Source organism: Morchella sextelata (assembly GCF_020137385.1).
Source record: "Morchella sextelata strain SCLS chromosome Unknown scls_18, whole genome shotgun sequence".
NCBI classification, from domain to species: Eukaryota; Fungi; Ascomycota; class Pezizomycetes; order Pezizales; family Morchellaceae; genus Morchella; species Morchella sextelata.
Window position 1 is genome coordinate 369044 of NW_025408633.1, and position 16374 is coordinate 385417.

At 45.0% G+C, this 16374-nt stretch overlaps 5 protein-coding genes across 5 annotated transcripts; 4 read left to right on the top strand and 1 right to left on the bottom strand.

Annotated features, from left to right (window-relative positions):
- Positions 1–1832: 1832 nt before the first annotated feature.
- On the top strand, positions 1833–2618 carry H6S33_004616 (uncharacterized protein; the record flags this gene model as incomplete). The annotated part of the gene is made up of 1 exon (XM_044836344.1): positions 1833–2618. The coding sequence occupies one exon, from the start codon at positions 1833–1835 to the stop codon at positions 2616–2618; it is 786 nt and encodes a 261-aa protein (XP_044690589.1).
- Positions 2619–4882: 2264 nt separating this feature from the next.
- H6S33_004617 (uncharacterized protein) lies at positions 4883–6433 on the top strand (the record flags this gene model as incomplete). Its single annotated transcript, XM_044836345.1, has 2 exons — positions 4883–5164; positions 5243–6433. The coding sequence occupies 2 exons, from the start codon at positions 4883–4885 to the stop codon at positions 6431–6433; spliced, it is 1473 nt and encodes a 490-aa protein (XP_044690590.1).
- A 1451-nt stretch (positions 6434–7884) lies between these two features.
- On the top strand, positions 7885–8288 carry H6S33_004618 (uncharacterized protein; the record flags this gene model as incomplete). The annotated part of the gene is made up of 3 exons (XM_044836346.1): positions 7885–8004; positions 8087–8133; positions 8189–8288. The coding sequence occupies 3 exons, from the start codon at positions 7885–7887 to the stop codon at positions 8286–8288; spliced, it is 267 nt and encodes an 88-aa protein (XP_044690591.1).
- Positions 8289–10048: 1760 nt separating this feature from the next.
- H6S33_004619 (uncharacterized protein) lies at positions 10049–11273 on the top strand (the record flags this gene model as incomplete). The annotated part of the gene is made up of 4 exons (XM_044836347.1): positions 10049–10204; positions 10300–10973; positions 11026–11065; positions 11133–11273. 4 exons carry the CDS (start codon positions 10049–10051, stop codon positions 11271–11273), a joined length of 1011 nt encoding a protein of 336 aa, XP_044690592.1.
- A 2564-nt stretch (positions 11274–13837) lies between these two features.
- H6S33_004620 (uncharacterized protein) lies at positions 13838–14872 on the bottom strand (the record flags this gene model as incomplete). Its single annotated transcript, XM_044836348.1, has 4 exons — positions 13838–13879; positions 13942–14315; positions 14382–14605; positions 14685–14872. The coding sequence occupies 4 exons, from the start codon at positions 14870–14872 to the stop codon at positions 13838–13840; spliced, it is 828 nt and encodes a 275-aa protein (XP_044690593.1).
- Positions 14873–16374: the final 1502 nt, after the last annotated feature.

Below are 16374 nucleotides of genomic sequence, written 5' to 3' on the forward strand. Positions count from 1 at the left end.
GCGGCCGGGCTATTAATTGGTTTTGAAAAATCACTTTTCTGTTAAAACCGCAAAATCGTTACATAACCGGCAATTATATACGATGTGAATACATATATTGTAAATATCTCTTAGTCACGCCGAGCTAGCTAGGTTAATTCGTTCAAACCAATATCCAAATCATTAAAGTAAGTAGGGTTGTGTCGGCCAGGTCAAAGTGGCCCGAGCAGCTGGCGGAAAGGAACCCAACAGCTATTGGCCAGACAAAAGTATCTCGCATGTTCTTGGCGTCCCAATCCAAGATACATAGATGTATGTAAGTCACGTTAGGTAGATGCCGAAAAAGTGTCAACCCGGGGTGGAAAAAATCAGGCAGGCATTTAGCTACATGTACGTACGTATCGCAGTGTTCTTACAGTAAGCTAGATGTTTCCTGTGTATGGGGGTATGGATGTAGCAGGTACCGCTCGAGGCGGCTCTCGACTACATGTAATCAGAGCTCTCCCAGGTGTGTAAAAATCAGCAAGATAGAATCTTAACGAGTAGCGATCTGCGGTGAGTAGGTGTAGACAGCTGTGTTGAGCTGGTGTTGAAGTTATAATATATCTTGTAAATAGTGTAAATTAGGCACCGCAAAACCCCGACCACCACCAAAAGAAGCCGAAACAAAACTGTACAGTCGTTCGCCGATATAACGAATGCCAAAAAAGCCACAAATTTGCTATAACGAACGGGTTTCGGTGATCCGAATCTAAATTTCACATAGAAACTTGCCTGCTATACCGAATAATCTGCTGTATCGAACGGAAGGCTTTGGAATATGCGCGTTCGTTATATCGGCGGACGACTGTAAATACGTGTAGTTTTTGGCAACACCCTGTAACTCGAGACTTGGCGGTACCGTAGTCTCGCACGAGCAGCTTTTTGCACGAGGCTAGCGGTATGTGCCAGACGTACTGTATGTATTTACATACATGTAACGTACCATTCTAACCCACTGACGCACTTCTAATCCATTGGCTAGACAAATGTTTTTTTGCATCCCTATCGGTTTATCGAAGGGGGCGGAGGTGGGAAAAGACAGGAGTTTCCTGCATGAGAGGCTCCAACGAGTACTCTTTGCTATTGGTCGGACAAAAGTCGCTTGCATGAAGCATCGATCAACGGTTCGCTCATAAAGATACTCAACGAAACCGCCGCTCAGAACATTCGAAACCCTCCGAACCAGGTAGGCGGGGAAGTAGCTTTACTAGAAGGTGGTTCTCGTGTTAATAATATTGGACAGACGAAAGTGCTTTGCATATATTTCTATATACTCCATCTCATGCACGGAACTTTCGTTCAAGGAAATGATTGCCCGCCGGTACCAGTGCCAGCTGCAGGTCGAAATCTTGCCTCCTCACTCATTCACCTACTCCTCGCTCGACATACTGAAGATATACATATATATAGGGCGTGTATTTCTCTTCGTGAAATTCGAAATCTCAACTCTATCACTCCAATCCATATCCAACTCAACATTTCGAATTTCGCCTCACTCCAATCTCCGGGAGGTTTAAAAGGAATCCCTTCGTCGTATATTAATACGGTATCAGCGCCTTGAACCCTCTTCCTCTATTCTCAATATAAACTACAGCCACCTCCTATCATTTATAAAGTTATCATCCTTGAGAACCTTATTGTCTCTGAATCTTTATTTTCCTACAACTCTAAAAAATCGACAGTATTTCATTAGATCCAGCGGCCAGGCCTTTAGTACTCAGAGTCGACTACAAAACCCTAAAACTATAGCAGAGGTAAGAGATATCTACCTACATGATCAATCAACCTTAACTAAAATAATAATTACGCAGATGTCAGAACGTTTGCCGAACTCATGGACCGATTTCCTTAGTAACGAAGCGCCTATCGATGAATTCATCCCCAATATATTCCATGAAATGGATGACATCGACATTCTGTTACACTATTCACCGATACAATCAAGCACCGGTTCTTCAATCGATTATCCGCCCTTTGGCTACTCATCCCGTTCATCATCGGCTCTATTTCAAGAGATCGGTACACATCCGCTTACGAACTCGCCCCATACCTCTATCCAGGACTGGCCCTATACCTCTATCCAGGACTCGCCCCGTACCTCTATCCAGGACTCGCCCCGTACCTCTATTCAGGACTCGCCCCCTGGGCTTGAGCATTTTACACCCGGCTCCTCCCCCCCTCCACCAGTCCCTGCTATCTCCAACGACTCCCATCTCAGCCTCAAGTACCGTTGCAATATTCGCGGCTGCCGAAACCGTTCAGGGTTCACAAGCCTGAAATCACGTCTAGTACACGCTCGAAAAGTCCACAAAACCCACTTTTTCTGCAGTTGCCCGGAATGTCCATGGGTGCACACGTACAGAAGTTTCCCAACTAAGGAGGCTTTGGATGAACATTGGCGGGTGTCTCATCCGAACGTGAACCATTTCAGATGCTCAGAGTGTTCATATACGACTGATAACGTAACAAACATCCAACTGAAACATCTTAACGTGCATTTTAAAGAGGAGGGCGATATATCAGAAGCAATGGTGAGGATTCGGCAAGAGAAGGAGGCAAGACGTGGACGGCGCAGGGGACAGACTGAGAGCGATTAAATACGTACCCTACCTTCTATTTCGACTTGTTATTTTCTTTGTGTGGCCACGTGGGCATGCATCAGCCTGTTTTACTTCATCGTTATGTGTTTTCATTACCAGTTAATCATTATGTTTCCTAACGTCTCTATATATTGGGCCATTCATTCCTCTTCCCTTTGTAATAATTTAATATTTCTTTCTAAACCATGGGCATGGAGTTTTCTTTGTAACGTCACAATGTTTATCTTCACAGGCTATCACTCATGAGCGTTGTAAATAATAAATCTAAACCAGTTAGCGTCGGCCCCGCCTAGTCTTTATTAATAGCAACGGCCCCGGGCCCGCCGAAAAAAAGCGTAATCGAAACCGCAACGGTTCTGCCCGCCGCTCTGCGTTGATGACTACCACAGAATCTCAATAGAATAGAGTTCTTCCTATATGAATTGGGTTGATATGAGCATTGCTATAGAACTATCTCACTTTTCTCGATGCGACTCGGTTTTCAAGGCTTACCTTGAGATCACACTTTTTCCCCCTCGGTAAGTAGAGTATATATAGTCTACAAAACAATTACATGTACTTATGTAGCTCTCGTTTTTACAGGCCGTTTATCTAAGTACATATACCAGCAGACCAGTACAGTATTGTGGGTTATCAAAATTATCCGGACACTCACGTCACAACCACACAAATTGGCTAGAATAACCAAATGTTCAAACCACTTCAATTGAGCTCATATTGAAGCCTAACATAATAGAGGCATAAGGTATCATAGAAATCAAATCTCTTGTCTTCTCGTCTTGTGGTCGTGGAGAAAGGCGATTTTGAAGTTGCTTTCCCATACAAAATTCGGTTGTAACGCAGTGTCCGGATAATTTTGATAACTCGAATTACTTAAGAATCCCCTGCTGAGATAATTACATGTATCATGAACAGAATATTTATTCAATATACCATATGTTATACAGCCGTCTTAGTGGAGTTATTGAAAAACCGGGTCAATGAAAGTTCGCTCGAGCAAGAAGTGGAGGAGGATGCTTTTGGGTACCGGTGGGGAAGAGAATCTTGCAGAGCGATCTGTGCACGCTTGTCCTCATCGTACAGTACAATACTCTATGTCATTAACAATAATTTAAGCCGCACATACCTTAACAGTATATGTCCGATTGAACGGTATGATGTCTTCGTGTTCTTAGCGGTTTCTCGTTCAAGCGGTTTCTCGTTCAAGCGGGTGCGCATGCGCGCATATAACAAGGACCCATTCGACAACCGTGGCCCCCGGGTTGGTGGTTTCGGTTGCCCTGGGGTTCCTGCCAAAACCACCAAAACCACAAAAGTACCGAACTTGGCCTAGCGAGTTCGGTTTATCGAATAGGTAAACCACGGCCGGCTTGCATAAATAGGGCGCTCCGGCACTGGATCTACGTACAGCGATAGGAATGATCTATGGAAAAAACAGTTATATGGTGCACAGATATTTCGCCATACAATTTCACCCCCCCTGTTTTTCCATAGATCATTCCGGTCGCTGCACCAATGGGAGTCGGAGTGATGGAAGAAGGGCGGCCGTTTCCGTAGATGGGACCTTCCGGAGTCCTTTGGTCCACGATCGAGGGCGGTAGTTCATGTACCGGGGGTTAAGGGTAAGTACTGAGAACCCCCTTTTGGGGAATTTTTAAAAATGAGGGTTTGGAAAGAACTCTGATTGGGCTGATATGAATTAAAGTGACACTTGGCAGCCAAGTAAGTATTTGGGGTAGCCCGTTGCCAGCTTTTGCAACGCAACCTCCATCACCTCAATTTGACTCCCGTTCAACCACAATTTCATCAAATAACAACCCTCAACAGAGTCTGGCGGCCTGAAATGATATGCAGATGATGCGGTAGGCAGGGGAGATACTATTGGTTTTTTGTTTGTATTTTTAACAATTTAATTCGATTTTTTAAGTGTAAATATATCAAAACGTCTCGGTATTTTTTTCCCACATAAGTCTAAGTAAAAATCATACTGCATCATTGGTTGCTATGGTTGCTACCCCATGGCGTTGTTACAAAATCAACCAATGAAAAAAATGGACATGGGGGTGTCTTCGTACTTTACGTGCACACCCGGTACATAACTTGTGGGGGCTTATCTGTAGACATATACCCCGCATTGAGATGACTTCTGCCCCCCACCACTTAGATGAACATAAATGTAACCTTCCCCCCCACAATATCCATTCGAGAAAAAAATACCACTCCAAAAATACCAAGTCGTGAGATTAATCAAGAAGTCAACAATGCTATACTCACTCACTCTTTCATTGCCGCTCTTGCTGCTCCCATTGGGTGTGCAAGCCGCAACAGAGACCGTCCATGGTGCCGTTATCTTCTCTCGTCATGGCGACCGCTCAGCAAAAGTCTTTCCACCAACAAAACTTACAACACTCGGCAAGAACCAGCTATACGACTCTGGGGAGTTCTATCGTTCGCGATACATTGACAATTCCTCGACTGTGATACCAGGTATCAGCTACCGAGAATTCAACAGCGCACAGCTCTACGCAGAGGCGCCGGACCAGGTGAGTCAACCAATCATGAGCTCGCACTCGAGCCATTTCCGTATGGGCGTGCTGTGCTAACAAGACATTGGTGACCAGAACCTCCTGGTAACCTCTGGCCAGGCATTCCTCCAGGGCCTCTACCCTCCCATCACCGGCTCATTCGCAGCTGTCACTACTGAAACTCTGGCAAACGGCTCCATTATCTCTCTACCACTTGCTGGTTACCAGTACACAACTATCCATACTGTCTCTGAAAGCGATCCATCCACAATTTGGCTCAAGGGTGATGATGGATGCCCTGACTTTACAGCAAAAAGCGAGGAGTTCTACCTTTCCGAACAGTATCTTCATCTTCAAGACACCACAAAAAGCTTTTATGAATCCTTCTCGGATATCCTGGAGGGCGTTTTCTCGTCAAGCCAATTGAGCTACCACAACGCATATGCCATCTATGACTACATCAATGTCGGCTCGATCCACAATACCACAATTGCAAATGCCGTGTCCTCAGAGCAGCTCTTTCAATTGCGTACTCTAGCCGACTCCCACGAACTAGGGCTGAACGGAAACATATCAAGCACCTCTACCGTCGCACTTATCTCCGGGCGCACTCTCGCAAACAAGATTATAACACAGCTATCCACAATTATTGATTCTAAGGGCGAGGATAATAAGCTCTCCTTACTTCTTGGGTCTTACGACACATTCCTCTCCTTCTTTGCACTCACAGGCTTGTCCGCTGCCTACGAGAACTTCACTGGTATTCCAGACTACGCTTCGACACTTGCGCTTGAGCTTCTCTCCTACCAAGACAACGCCGCATTCCCGGCAAACATTGAAGATCTCTACGTACGATTCCTTTTCCGCAACGGCACTAGCAGCGATATCAAGGAATATCCTCTCTTTGGAAACACTGAGGTGGTGATCTCATGGAACGATTTTAGCGAGAAGATGGTAAACATCGCCGTCGATTCGGTATCAGAATGGTGCACGTTGTGTAGTTCAGACGAGTCAATCTGCTCCAGTGACAGGTCTGTCGACACCGCGGATACCGCGGACACCAGGTCTGGTGGAATTTCAAAGGCTGTTGCCGGTGTTATTGGTGCACTAGTCGCATTGGCCGCTATGGGGCTTGTTCTTGCAGTTGCAATGATTGGATGCGGATTGAGATTCGTGTCGAGAAAGCACAACACGGATGCAGTTGTGTCGGGCGGGGTTCAGAAATCCGCGATGGGTGATTCCGATTCGGAACGCAGCGTGAACGCAGTCTTTCCGAACAAGGTTTAAACTTACACTACAGTCGCAACTCGATATGCCGGAACTCAATACACCGGATCCTTTGCTGTCCCGTACGAGATCCTCTGAGAATATTATTTTTCCTACTGCAAAATCAATTTGCTATCCCGGATTTTTTGCTATCCCGTACGAAATCCTTAGAATCTTGGCAATCCGGCATATCGAGTTGCGACTGTACACTACTAGTAGTGATAAGGATAAATGACGTCCCCCACGGGCCCCACCTTCCAATTTTGGTTTTCAACAGGGGTCATTTTTTCTTTCTTTTTTTGGAATTTTCATTCTATGTAGATGTTATTTTGACATTATTGTTTGAGATTTGGGGCTATTATTTCAGAACCCAGCTGGGATTTGATATTCTGTAGTGAAATTGATTTTATCTCAAATGGAGCCTTATTGGGTATTCCCAAAATAAACTTAAAGTACAGTCTGTATGTGGCACGTTTTCTGCTGTGCCAGAGTAGAAAAAGCTTAATTACTTAGATCGATGGCTAAGGTGCTAGCTTTCTCCTCGGGAATAAAGTGAGCGGAGAAGTAACGTTCCGTCTAACCCTTGCCATCTATTTGATCTTCGATAGATAAGCTGTTATCAATAGCAATTGCCGATAAAGGATGCCGTTATCGTTAGAAGCAGTAGGTAGACTAAGATACCTAAATGCATTTGCCCTGAACTAACCAGATTAATCCAATCCACTAAGAAAAACTATTTTTGACGGAAAATTTGGGTTGTTGGTGGGAAACGCAAGGATTACTAGCCTTCAGGTTCGTATTAAATTTCAAGATTGTAGGGAGCAAGCAATCCTGTTTCTGAATAATATCCTTTGCCAATTCGAAGTTAGGATTTATGTCTGTGTGGAAATGCGAACCAAGGTGCACTTGAGTTGAATCGGTTTTGATATGTTCAACCGATAAACATTACGCCGGAAGATTTTGACAATGGGACATTGTAATTAATTGCCTTCATCCAAGCACAGTTTCATTGGGAGGGCTGCGTAGTCCCCCCATCTATGGGCAATTTGGGTATGTAGCTGCAGGAGAATGATAGTCTGCCGTCCGCATATCGAAACCCTGGACTACTGTGTGACTTCGAATGCCACATAATAACATTTAAATTTTGAAGAATCAAATCATAGTTTTACCCGGTGCAACGAGGTGATGGTGGCGGTGGGAACGCTGAGCGCTGTTTGGGAATATAAAACGAGTGCCGTAAAGGACGGTCCGGCGTGTGGAGTAGGATCGAGGCTTTATACATGGCTGAATCCTGGTCTCTCTAGTGGACAACCATAGGTGACTGAGTCATTTAGCTAAATCACTTCTAAAAAGACCACTGTTCAGCTAAATGACCATTCAACTAAATGACTCCTGCCTGCTATAAAAGAACCACCACGGGTGGCCTTCCTCTTCTTCAACATCAACACTTCAACACCACCAAGACCTCCACGATGATCATCACCAATGACTTCAGCATCATCCCCTTCACCCCAATTTCCATCAAGTACATCTTATTAGATCAGTGTCCCATCTATTCCCCTCCATTCCCCAACTGTTCCCATCTGTTCCTTGCATGTTCCCCTACGTTCCCCCCTTGTTCCCTACGTTTCCCACCTGTTCCCTATGTTCTCCCCTTCTGCTAACGTAGCTCAGTTCTTGGAGTCACCATCACCATCACCATCACCATCACCGGTATCAAGGTAGGTCATATTCAGCCCACTGATTGGTATAGCCATTACTAATAGGCAGAGGCAGAGGCAGAGGCGGCAGCAGCAGCAGCAGCTGCAGCAGCGGGGGTAGTAGCAGCAGCGGGGGTAATAGCAGCAGTAGCATTAGAAATAATAAAATAAATTGAATTTTTTTTTTTTTTTTTTTGGTTTAATTCATTAATTGCATAAATAATTAATTAATATATGTATATATCTCTAAAGGACAAAGTCATCTATTAACGGTGGTCATACACACGACGTTGTCATTTAGACTAAATGACTTTCGTCACTTATAGTAAATTGACGAAGTCACTTATACTAAACGACTCTACCAAACGACAAAGTCATTTATAGTTAGCTACTAGAGTCTGCGCTGTGATCGCGATATATTTATATTTATCGTACCCGTTGAAACTGGATGGCTTTGTCGTTGTTAATCTAGTATTTTCATCGGTGACCCCGACTAGTGAGGCAAAATATTGTACCTAAGGTTGAAAGAACCAGAGGGCCACTATTTTTCGGAGGAATTATTCTGGTTACTGGTGGCATACGCCGAAGAAACTGCACTGCTAGAAATATGCTGTTTTGCATTGTCGTAGATATTTTAGCACATGTAATTGTGGCTATCCTTCAAAACCAGGAAACTTAGGCCCCGTTTGGGAGCCGTCCAAAACGGAGTTATGGGGGCTTAAAACTCCGTTCTGGCGGAAACTCCGTTCTGAGAAAACGGGTTGTGCTTGGCGACCCATTTTGCGGGTCCAGAAAACAACGTTAACTCCATGAAACGGAGGTTTCCAATAAGTAACTTGGACCTACTTTTTCGCTTAAACTCCGTTTCGAAATTTCTCCGTATCCCACCCACTAGCGGAGGATGATTGAAACGTTGTTTTCTACTGATCAGAGGCCAGCTCCCAAACGGGCGCTTAACTTCTTATTAACCCGCTTAAGAGCGTGAAGCGAGTCCAAGATTGATGAATGAGAGGGATAACATATATGTATGTAGCTGCCGGCCGCGGCATGAAGCCATTCCTGATGGTTATAATGCGATGACAAGGGGAGGTAACAAACTCAGTTGGAAAGCATGCTTGTGGGCCGTGAGAGGATATATGAGCCTCGAGAATTGAATACAGGAATCCACCTACATGTATGTAGCTGCGGATGGAAGATCTTGCTGCTTGGTGAAGTTGCTCAGCGCTTTGAAGAGGATGTAAAAAGGATGTAGTCTATTATATGTAATTATAAGGAAATATTCTCGATAGATTTTCCCTTAGGTGGTATGGCCAGTATTAAAAGGTACCCGTTCTATGTTGTGTTATGTGATGCCATTAAGTATGGTAGGTGGGGTGCACTACTCGTACGTACCGTATGGCACTAGAAGTAGACAGTTCTGGGATCGACCAAGGGGTGTGATGGGTATTTTAGGTGACGAACCGTAATCTCCACGATATCGATGCATCGATGGCGTCGTATATAGGTACTTCTTGCGCGCGGTCTGGAAGAAGTATATAAGGGTACCTGCAATCGGCAAGAGTTATCTTATGATCACAGGGAGATTTGACAGGTGGGGTATCCTTTTGGTTTTGTCGTCTGCAGCTAAGGCATCCATCGCGTGTGAGGGACTGTATTGCACATTGGAGAAATCAGGTGGGTTTCAATGTAGGAAATTATAAGACGGTACGTACATGAGGTAAGAAGTGTACTTGGCTGGGAAATTCATACCTTACATGTACTTACAAGTAAATGCTTACACGCGGCACTAGCATGTAACTAACCGAGTGCTTACTGGTGATGCAAGCTATTGTCCAGGCTCTCAACACTACATAGAATCCATCATCCTCACCACGACATCATCTGAGCAGCCAAGCCTTTATCCATTCCGCACTTTTATCCACACCCACGAGAAACAATGGCATCTGGGAGCCACAATGAAAAGCTGCTCTACCAGCGTAGAAGGTATACTGTTGCCGAGCTTCTGGTGATGGGCAAAACACTACCATTTGTTTGTTGTCCCGTGGCAAATTTTAAATCGGTGGCCTGGACAGAGAATATTCTCATCACTGCGGTATGAAGCCCTTTGTCCCCGCTAGAATCCACTGCATCCGCGTTCCAACGTTTATTGTTATAAGCTTAACTGATTCGTCTCGGTTTTCTTTTCAGGTTCCAACCAACAATCCTAATGAAAAACTCAAGGCCAGGATGATTGCTACCAAGCTCGGTACCCATCGCCCCAGTAACCTCATTAACCGCCGCCAGGAACAAGAAGCTGCCGAACGTCTTGTCCTCAAAAGAAAGGCCTCTCTGCGTGGAACAAATGCGAAACAACAGGCGCTTGCTACAATCCCCGAGGTTCCAACGCCAAAGTCTACCATTGCTACCGAGGCTCCGACGCAGCCGGTTCCTTTGGATTACAGACTTTCGGGTGGTTATGGAAAGAAGATTGAGATTGAAAAGGGTCAGACAAATAATGTTGGGTTGACGACCAGTATGCACGCATTTGTTCCCGGCGGGACACTCAAGACTCCTCCTATGACTGCCCTTAACGCGGGTGGCCTGAAGAACTGGGAGATGGGAGGAAGCACACTCGATCACAGAATGAACACTCTTAGTCTTGCTGATGGCCTTGGGCTACAAAGGGCAAACTCCAATGCTGAAACTCCTTCAGGAGCGTCAAATCTTAGCTTCTCCACCAAGAAGAAATTTCCTGCGGAGGAGAACAGGAGAGAGAACACCAGAACTGTATCAATGACAACAGTAGCCGCAAGCCATACCGTCAAGCCTAAGGCCAATCTTTCCAGCGGAACTTTTCTCCCTACTCCCAGGAATCTCATGAAGTATATCACTCTAAAAACCATCTAATGAGATTTTACTAACACGAGTAAGCAGTGAGAGGTCTAGTGGTGACGAACAACGTGCTTGGATCGATGTGAATGCTCGCAAATCCACCTCTTGAATATAAGATCCATTATCTGACACATTATTCATTTCTATAGTACATGCTGGCCAGGCCCGTCATGTCCGCTAGTCGATCAGCCCTACAGATCAAGGAACCTCTTGGCGCTAGTATCGATGATTTCGGCGAGCCTGACCGTTTTAAACCACTAGACGATTTCTACCTTGATGGGATTAATTGATTGATAATTCGTTGATTGTATGCAGTATGTTGCTGGGATGACCGGTGGGCATTGCCGCTAGTTAATAGGCTCAGTCTTTCTTGTCAATCACCATGCATGGTTAGTTCTTCTTTTCAAAACCTTGAATCATACTATTTGATTTTCTAAAAATTTGGGGAAAAAAAAGGCTGTCTCGAAATATGGGATGGGATCAAAAGTCTCTTAAAGTACGAGATGGTGGGCTGAAGGCTTAGCATGTTTGAGAAGTTGTTTTAGCTGGGTAGTCAGATGGAAAAATGGTATCAAAAGTCTGTCATATAAAACGGAAAACTCCGGGAATGTCACGCCGTGGTGAACGGATGGTATTATATCCAGAGAACTATATACAGCGTGTAGTTTTACGACCAAGTGATAAAACAAAATAAAAGCAAAATCATTCTCGACACTTTGGATACTAAAATAGGAGGGTCACAAGCCAAATCTAAAAATCAAATATCAGTTCATGATAAGGAGAAGTATACGGTAGCGCTGAATCAATCGAACCTAATCAATGAAATATGTTCAATTGGAATCACCTGTCGCTACATTTACTCTATAAACCTGAAAATCGATTCTAGCCCGGTATCTAAGTTTATACATAGGTGTAATTATCTCTTGGACCATATACATATGAGACCGGATCCAAGGCGTGCCAAGTAACCGGTCACGCAAGGGCACAGGAGCTATACATTACGATATCTAGAACAGAACTGAGGGCCAGCAATTGAAAAAATATAGTGTGTACCACTTAATTACTCAAGTAATTAAGCTGACGGTAACGCATAGGGGTCAAAAGCCCGTATCGGTGTATACTAATTCATCCAAACTCTTTTTGAGTGATCTAAGTACGATACGTACGTAGAACTTACATACTAAATGTTACACATGTTTGTTGCGTATTACTAAGTATCTTGGTGTAAACAAAGCGAAAACATTTTAAAAAAAATCCAATATATGATCAGGCCTAAATCCCTGCTCCAGAAGAAATCTATGCCGATGATATCTCAACGGTACAAGTTACCATGATTATTGAATCAAAATTTCACCACATCTGGACATCTGAAGGTCTCTGAATACTTCTTTGATAGCCAGTGATAGTGAAAAGTCTACGTATATATGAAAACTAGCAGCTATGGATGGCTACCTCGCGACCGCGAATTGTACTTTGATTATGGATATCAAGTCTTCCCTAAAATTATGGGAAGCTTTCAATGGGGCTTCGCCCCACCACCCCCCTCCCCTCCGCTCAGTTAGACTTTTGGCTGCGCCGTAGGGTTCGAATATGAATATCTACTTCCTTCGCCCCCATCCCCCCATCCCCCCATCCCCCCATCCCCCCATCCCCCCATCCCCCCATCCCCCCATCCCCCCATCCCCCCATCCCCCCATCCCCCCATCCCCCCATCCCCCCATCCCCCCATCCCCCCATCCCCCCATCCCCCCATCTCCCCATCTCCCGTCCCCATCTCCTCATCACCTCATCACCCCCCAATGAGTGCTTCCTTTGGGTACTTGCATTCCGCATGGTTTATTGATGGAGGTGGGTTGGTTGATATGAGGGTTAAGGAGGGTTAAACACTCTCGACCAATCAAATGCTCAAGCGTTGAGAAAAGTCATATTTTAATAGATAAGAGATTTTCTAAACCCGTGCTTATCTAGCAGAAGTCCGTGAGAAGACTGAATATCCCCATTAAGCTGGGTTATAGCTTGAGTCAAAGGCTGGAAAAGGGCATAGCTAGGGACTTAGACGGCGGTATATACGTACTGGCCAATTATTCAGCTGGTGAGTCGGGCCAGAAAGATCCTAGTTGTGTTTTTCAAGATTTTCGCGAGAACATACCGAGTGAGAATCAGAACCGAACGGCGATCTTCCAGACATGATAACGCTGTTTCGAGTTAGTTAGGTAGAAATGTATAGCTATGGTATGGAAGAAAAGGAAGGATTTTCAAAGCTCACTCGTCTTTTATCCAACTCCCGATAACACTTTCGCCTCCCCAGCCCGAGCTCATCCACACGGAACCTCGCATCGATGATTTCTTATTATTGTCCTTAAGAAAGTTTTTCCGTGGATGAAATGGGTCTAACTCAGAGCTAGGTGAGAAAAACTGCAACCAACTCAGATGGTATAGTGGGCCAGGTAGCTCTATTGCCAAAACTGCGTGTACAGGCACCGGAAGATATAGTTCCCGATCTAGAAAGAGACATGTTTTAGAGACAATGTAATTAGGGAATCGCCTCCGCCGTCTCCACTTACTTCTTGAAACTGTTGGTCGAAACTCATGACTACCTAACGAAGAGGGTAGTATGCTACGTTCATGTTTGAATAACGCAGATACACGTCCCCGGGCCTTCGTTAGCCCTTGTGTGTCTCCGAGCTGTAAATTATGGAAAATTTCGGATATGCATTTATTCCATGCCCCTGGGATACACGGGCGGAATGAGATGGTTCTGAGATACATGTAACCATCACTTTCCTGAATGTATGTCTGTATCCGGCTCAGGCCAACTCGAGTATATTTCTGTTTCTTTCTCAGGCCAATAACCTCAAAACTCATAGGAGGCCGTGCGCCAGGGAAATTCCACAAACTGAACTCGATAAATTTTAGGTGTGAAAGCCTTTCACAAGATCCGTGTGGTGTATAAATAACCACCGAGAAATGCTCTTTCTCAGAATCAATACATATAATGTCCATGTTAATCGGATCGGATGTGATAATAGGATCGTTTGAGAACATAATTGGTTCCTCAACAAATATGATTTCCGAACTGATTTTTTCATCCAATCCATCGATATCAACTGAATTTGAATTGAAAAGTTCATCGTTCGCAGCTGCAGCTATCTCGTTTATAGCTGCAGATATCTCGTGTGTAGCTGCAGATATCTCGTGTATACCTGTAGCTATATCGTTTATAGCTACAGTTATCCCGTTGACGCCCGGAACGTCAACTTCGGCCGAGACATCATCCATAGTAAAATCACTCTGTAAAGTTGGGGTAGAGTAGCTTATGGTAGGCGGCGTAACTGAGTATCCCGTATTAAAATGGATGCTTGAGATTCCTGAATGCTGTAGCAAGATGGGAAAGTTACCTGATAGCTCTGGATCAGTTGCAACCGGTTGGGCTAATCCCAGACGTTTACGCGAGCGTTCTAATTTATCTTCCGAGACGGGTATTCCATGGAACTTGAAAGCTGTCTTTTCCCCACCGCTCTGTGCTCGTTTGTCTTGTATTCGTGCCAAGTTCTTGACTGTATTCTTGTCGAGATTTCTGCCGAGTTTCCACTTGCTGATCTTATTTTTGTATTGGGCTTCGCTAAACCAATTGCATGTTAGTTGAGGATTATTATAGGCATTATAGACGTTACACCAAAAATTCTATCGTTTACTCTTACTTTGCGTTGAACTGATGATTCTCAGCCATAATCTTGCGGATCTCATTGAGAGTAAGTTGTCCGTAGGTATTATCGATGTTGAGATAGTATTTTGTGAAAATCTCCTTAACTTTCTCCCACTCTGCTGGTGTTGGCACATTGGGTTTGTCCCAGTCAGGGCGTGTCGGGGCTAAGATCGGTTGCACCATTCTTGTTCGTCTGGTGTTAAATGCTAGCTGGCACATTTTCATGATGGGAGAAAGAAGGGAAGGAAGGAGCGAATCAATTGTGCTATACTGGTATGAAATAATAATACCAGCTGCTCCATGGGAATTATCCCATTTTATAGTAGTGCTTATGACCTTGCAACCAGATATCTGGGGACATAATGACAGGGTTTCTTGCACACTCCACTTAATTGCCTTGTCGTGCGTAATTCTGGTCCTCATGAATCTATTGGCAATTCAAAAAACTTGTGCAGATGTTGTCGCACACCCTGCGGGCCAGGCCGCAGCTGGGTTGGAGACTAGATTTCTTATTGGTGCAACAGAGGTATTGTGCAGCGGAGTGTGTTTAGGGCTAATCCAACCAAGGCCCCCTATTGGTGTAACAAAAGTGTTGTGCAGGGCGAATCCAAATTTGGAATAGCGCTGATTGCAGCACCCTGTAGAGTAGATAATCCTGGTAAGTAGAGTACAGCGATTCACAGGCATTTGGCGAATACACCCATTTGGCGAATTTGTATCCAGCAACCAGTCAAACTTTGAGTTTGACTAAGATATCCTAATTCTTATTGGCCGTAATCCCTATTCGCCAAATGGGTGTATTCGCCAAATGCCTGTGAATCGCTGTACAGACACTGGGTGTTGACGGGCCGCAGTGAAACCCACCCAGTGCCCATCACCACGACTCACGAGACCAGGTAAACATGTAGTCTCGTGCCCAGACCTGCTTTGGACTTGTGTCTCCACGGAGTGCGACAAGATGGCTCCAGTTTACTTAAGATTCATGATACCCTACTTACCATCCTAAGCTTCCTTCCAAGCTGGGTAACGTCGATCCCTGGATAGAGTACACATCAGTAAACTGAAAAAACGCGATTCAGTCAGAGCAGGCCCCAGCATACCATATCAGTGAGCTACAATCCGTACACCCAGGATGGTAAAAACCAACCCCACCACAGCTAAACAGCCACAATACCGATAAGAGCTGTTTCACCTCGCCTCTCAGCCACCAGAGCGGCAAACCGAACAACAACTCCCAAGCACGGTAGAAGCGGATCAGGACCAGGCCACACACCACACGTATAGCCCGTTCATTTCCTCGTGACTCGAGCTTGGAGAGGGATCTATCGTGGAGAAGACTGCTCGCTGGGCTGCCTGTGTGGTAGAGATTCTGCGGCTGTGTTGTTGTGGCTGTTGAGAAGAGAGGGGGGGTCAGGATATTTGGGACGATGGAGGAGTCGTTGTTGCCCCCCGCGAGCTGGGATGCACTATGATGGACTACGCTGGTTACACTGGCTGTTAGATCTTACTAACTGGCTGTTAGATCTTGCTGCGTTGGTCATTGGATCTTGCTTCGTCTGTCATTAGATCTTGCTACACTATTAGATCTTACTGCTACACCATCGCTCTTTTATCTACTACGCTATTAACCCTACTTCCGGGGGCACCTCGACGGTGCCGTCCAAAGAACGTTAACTGTGGCTAGT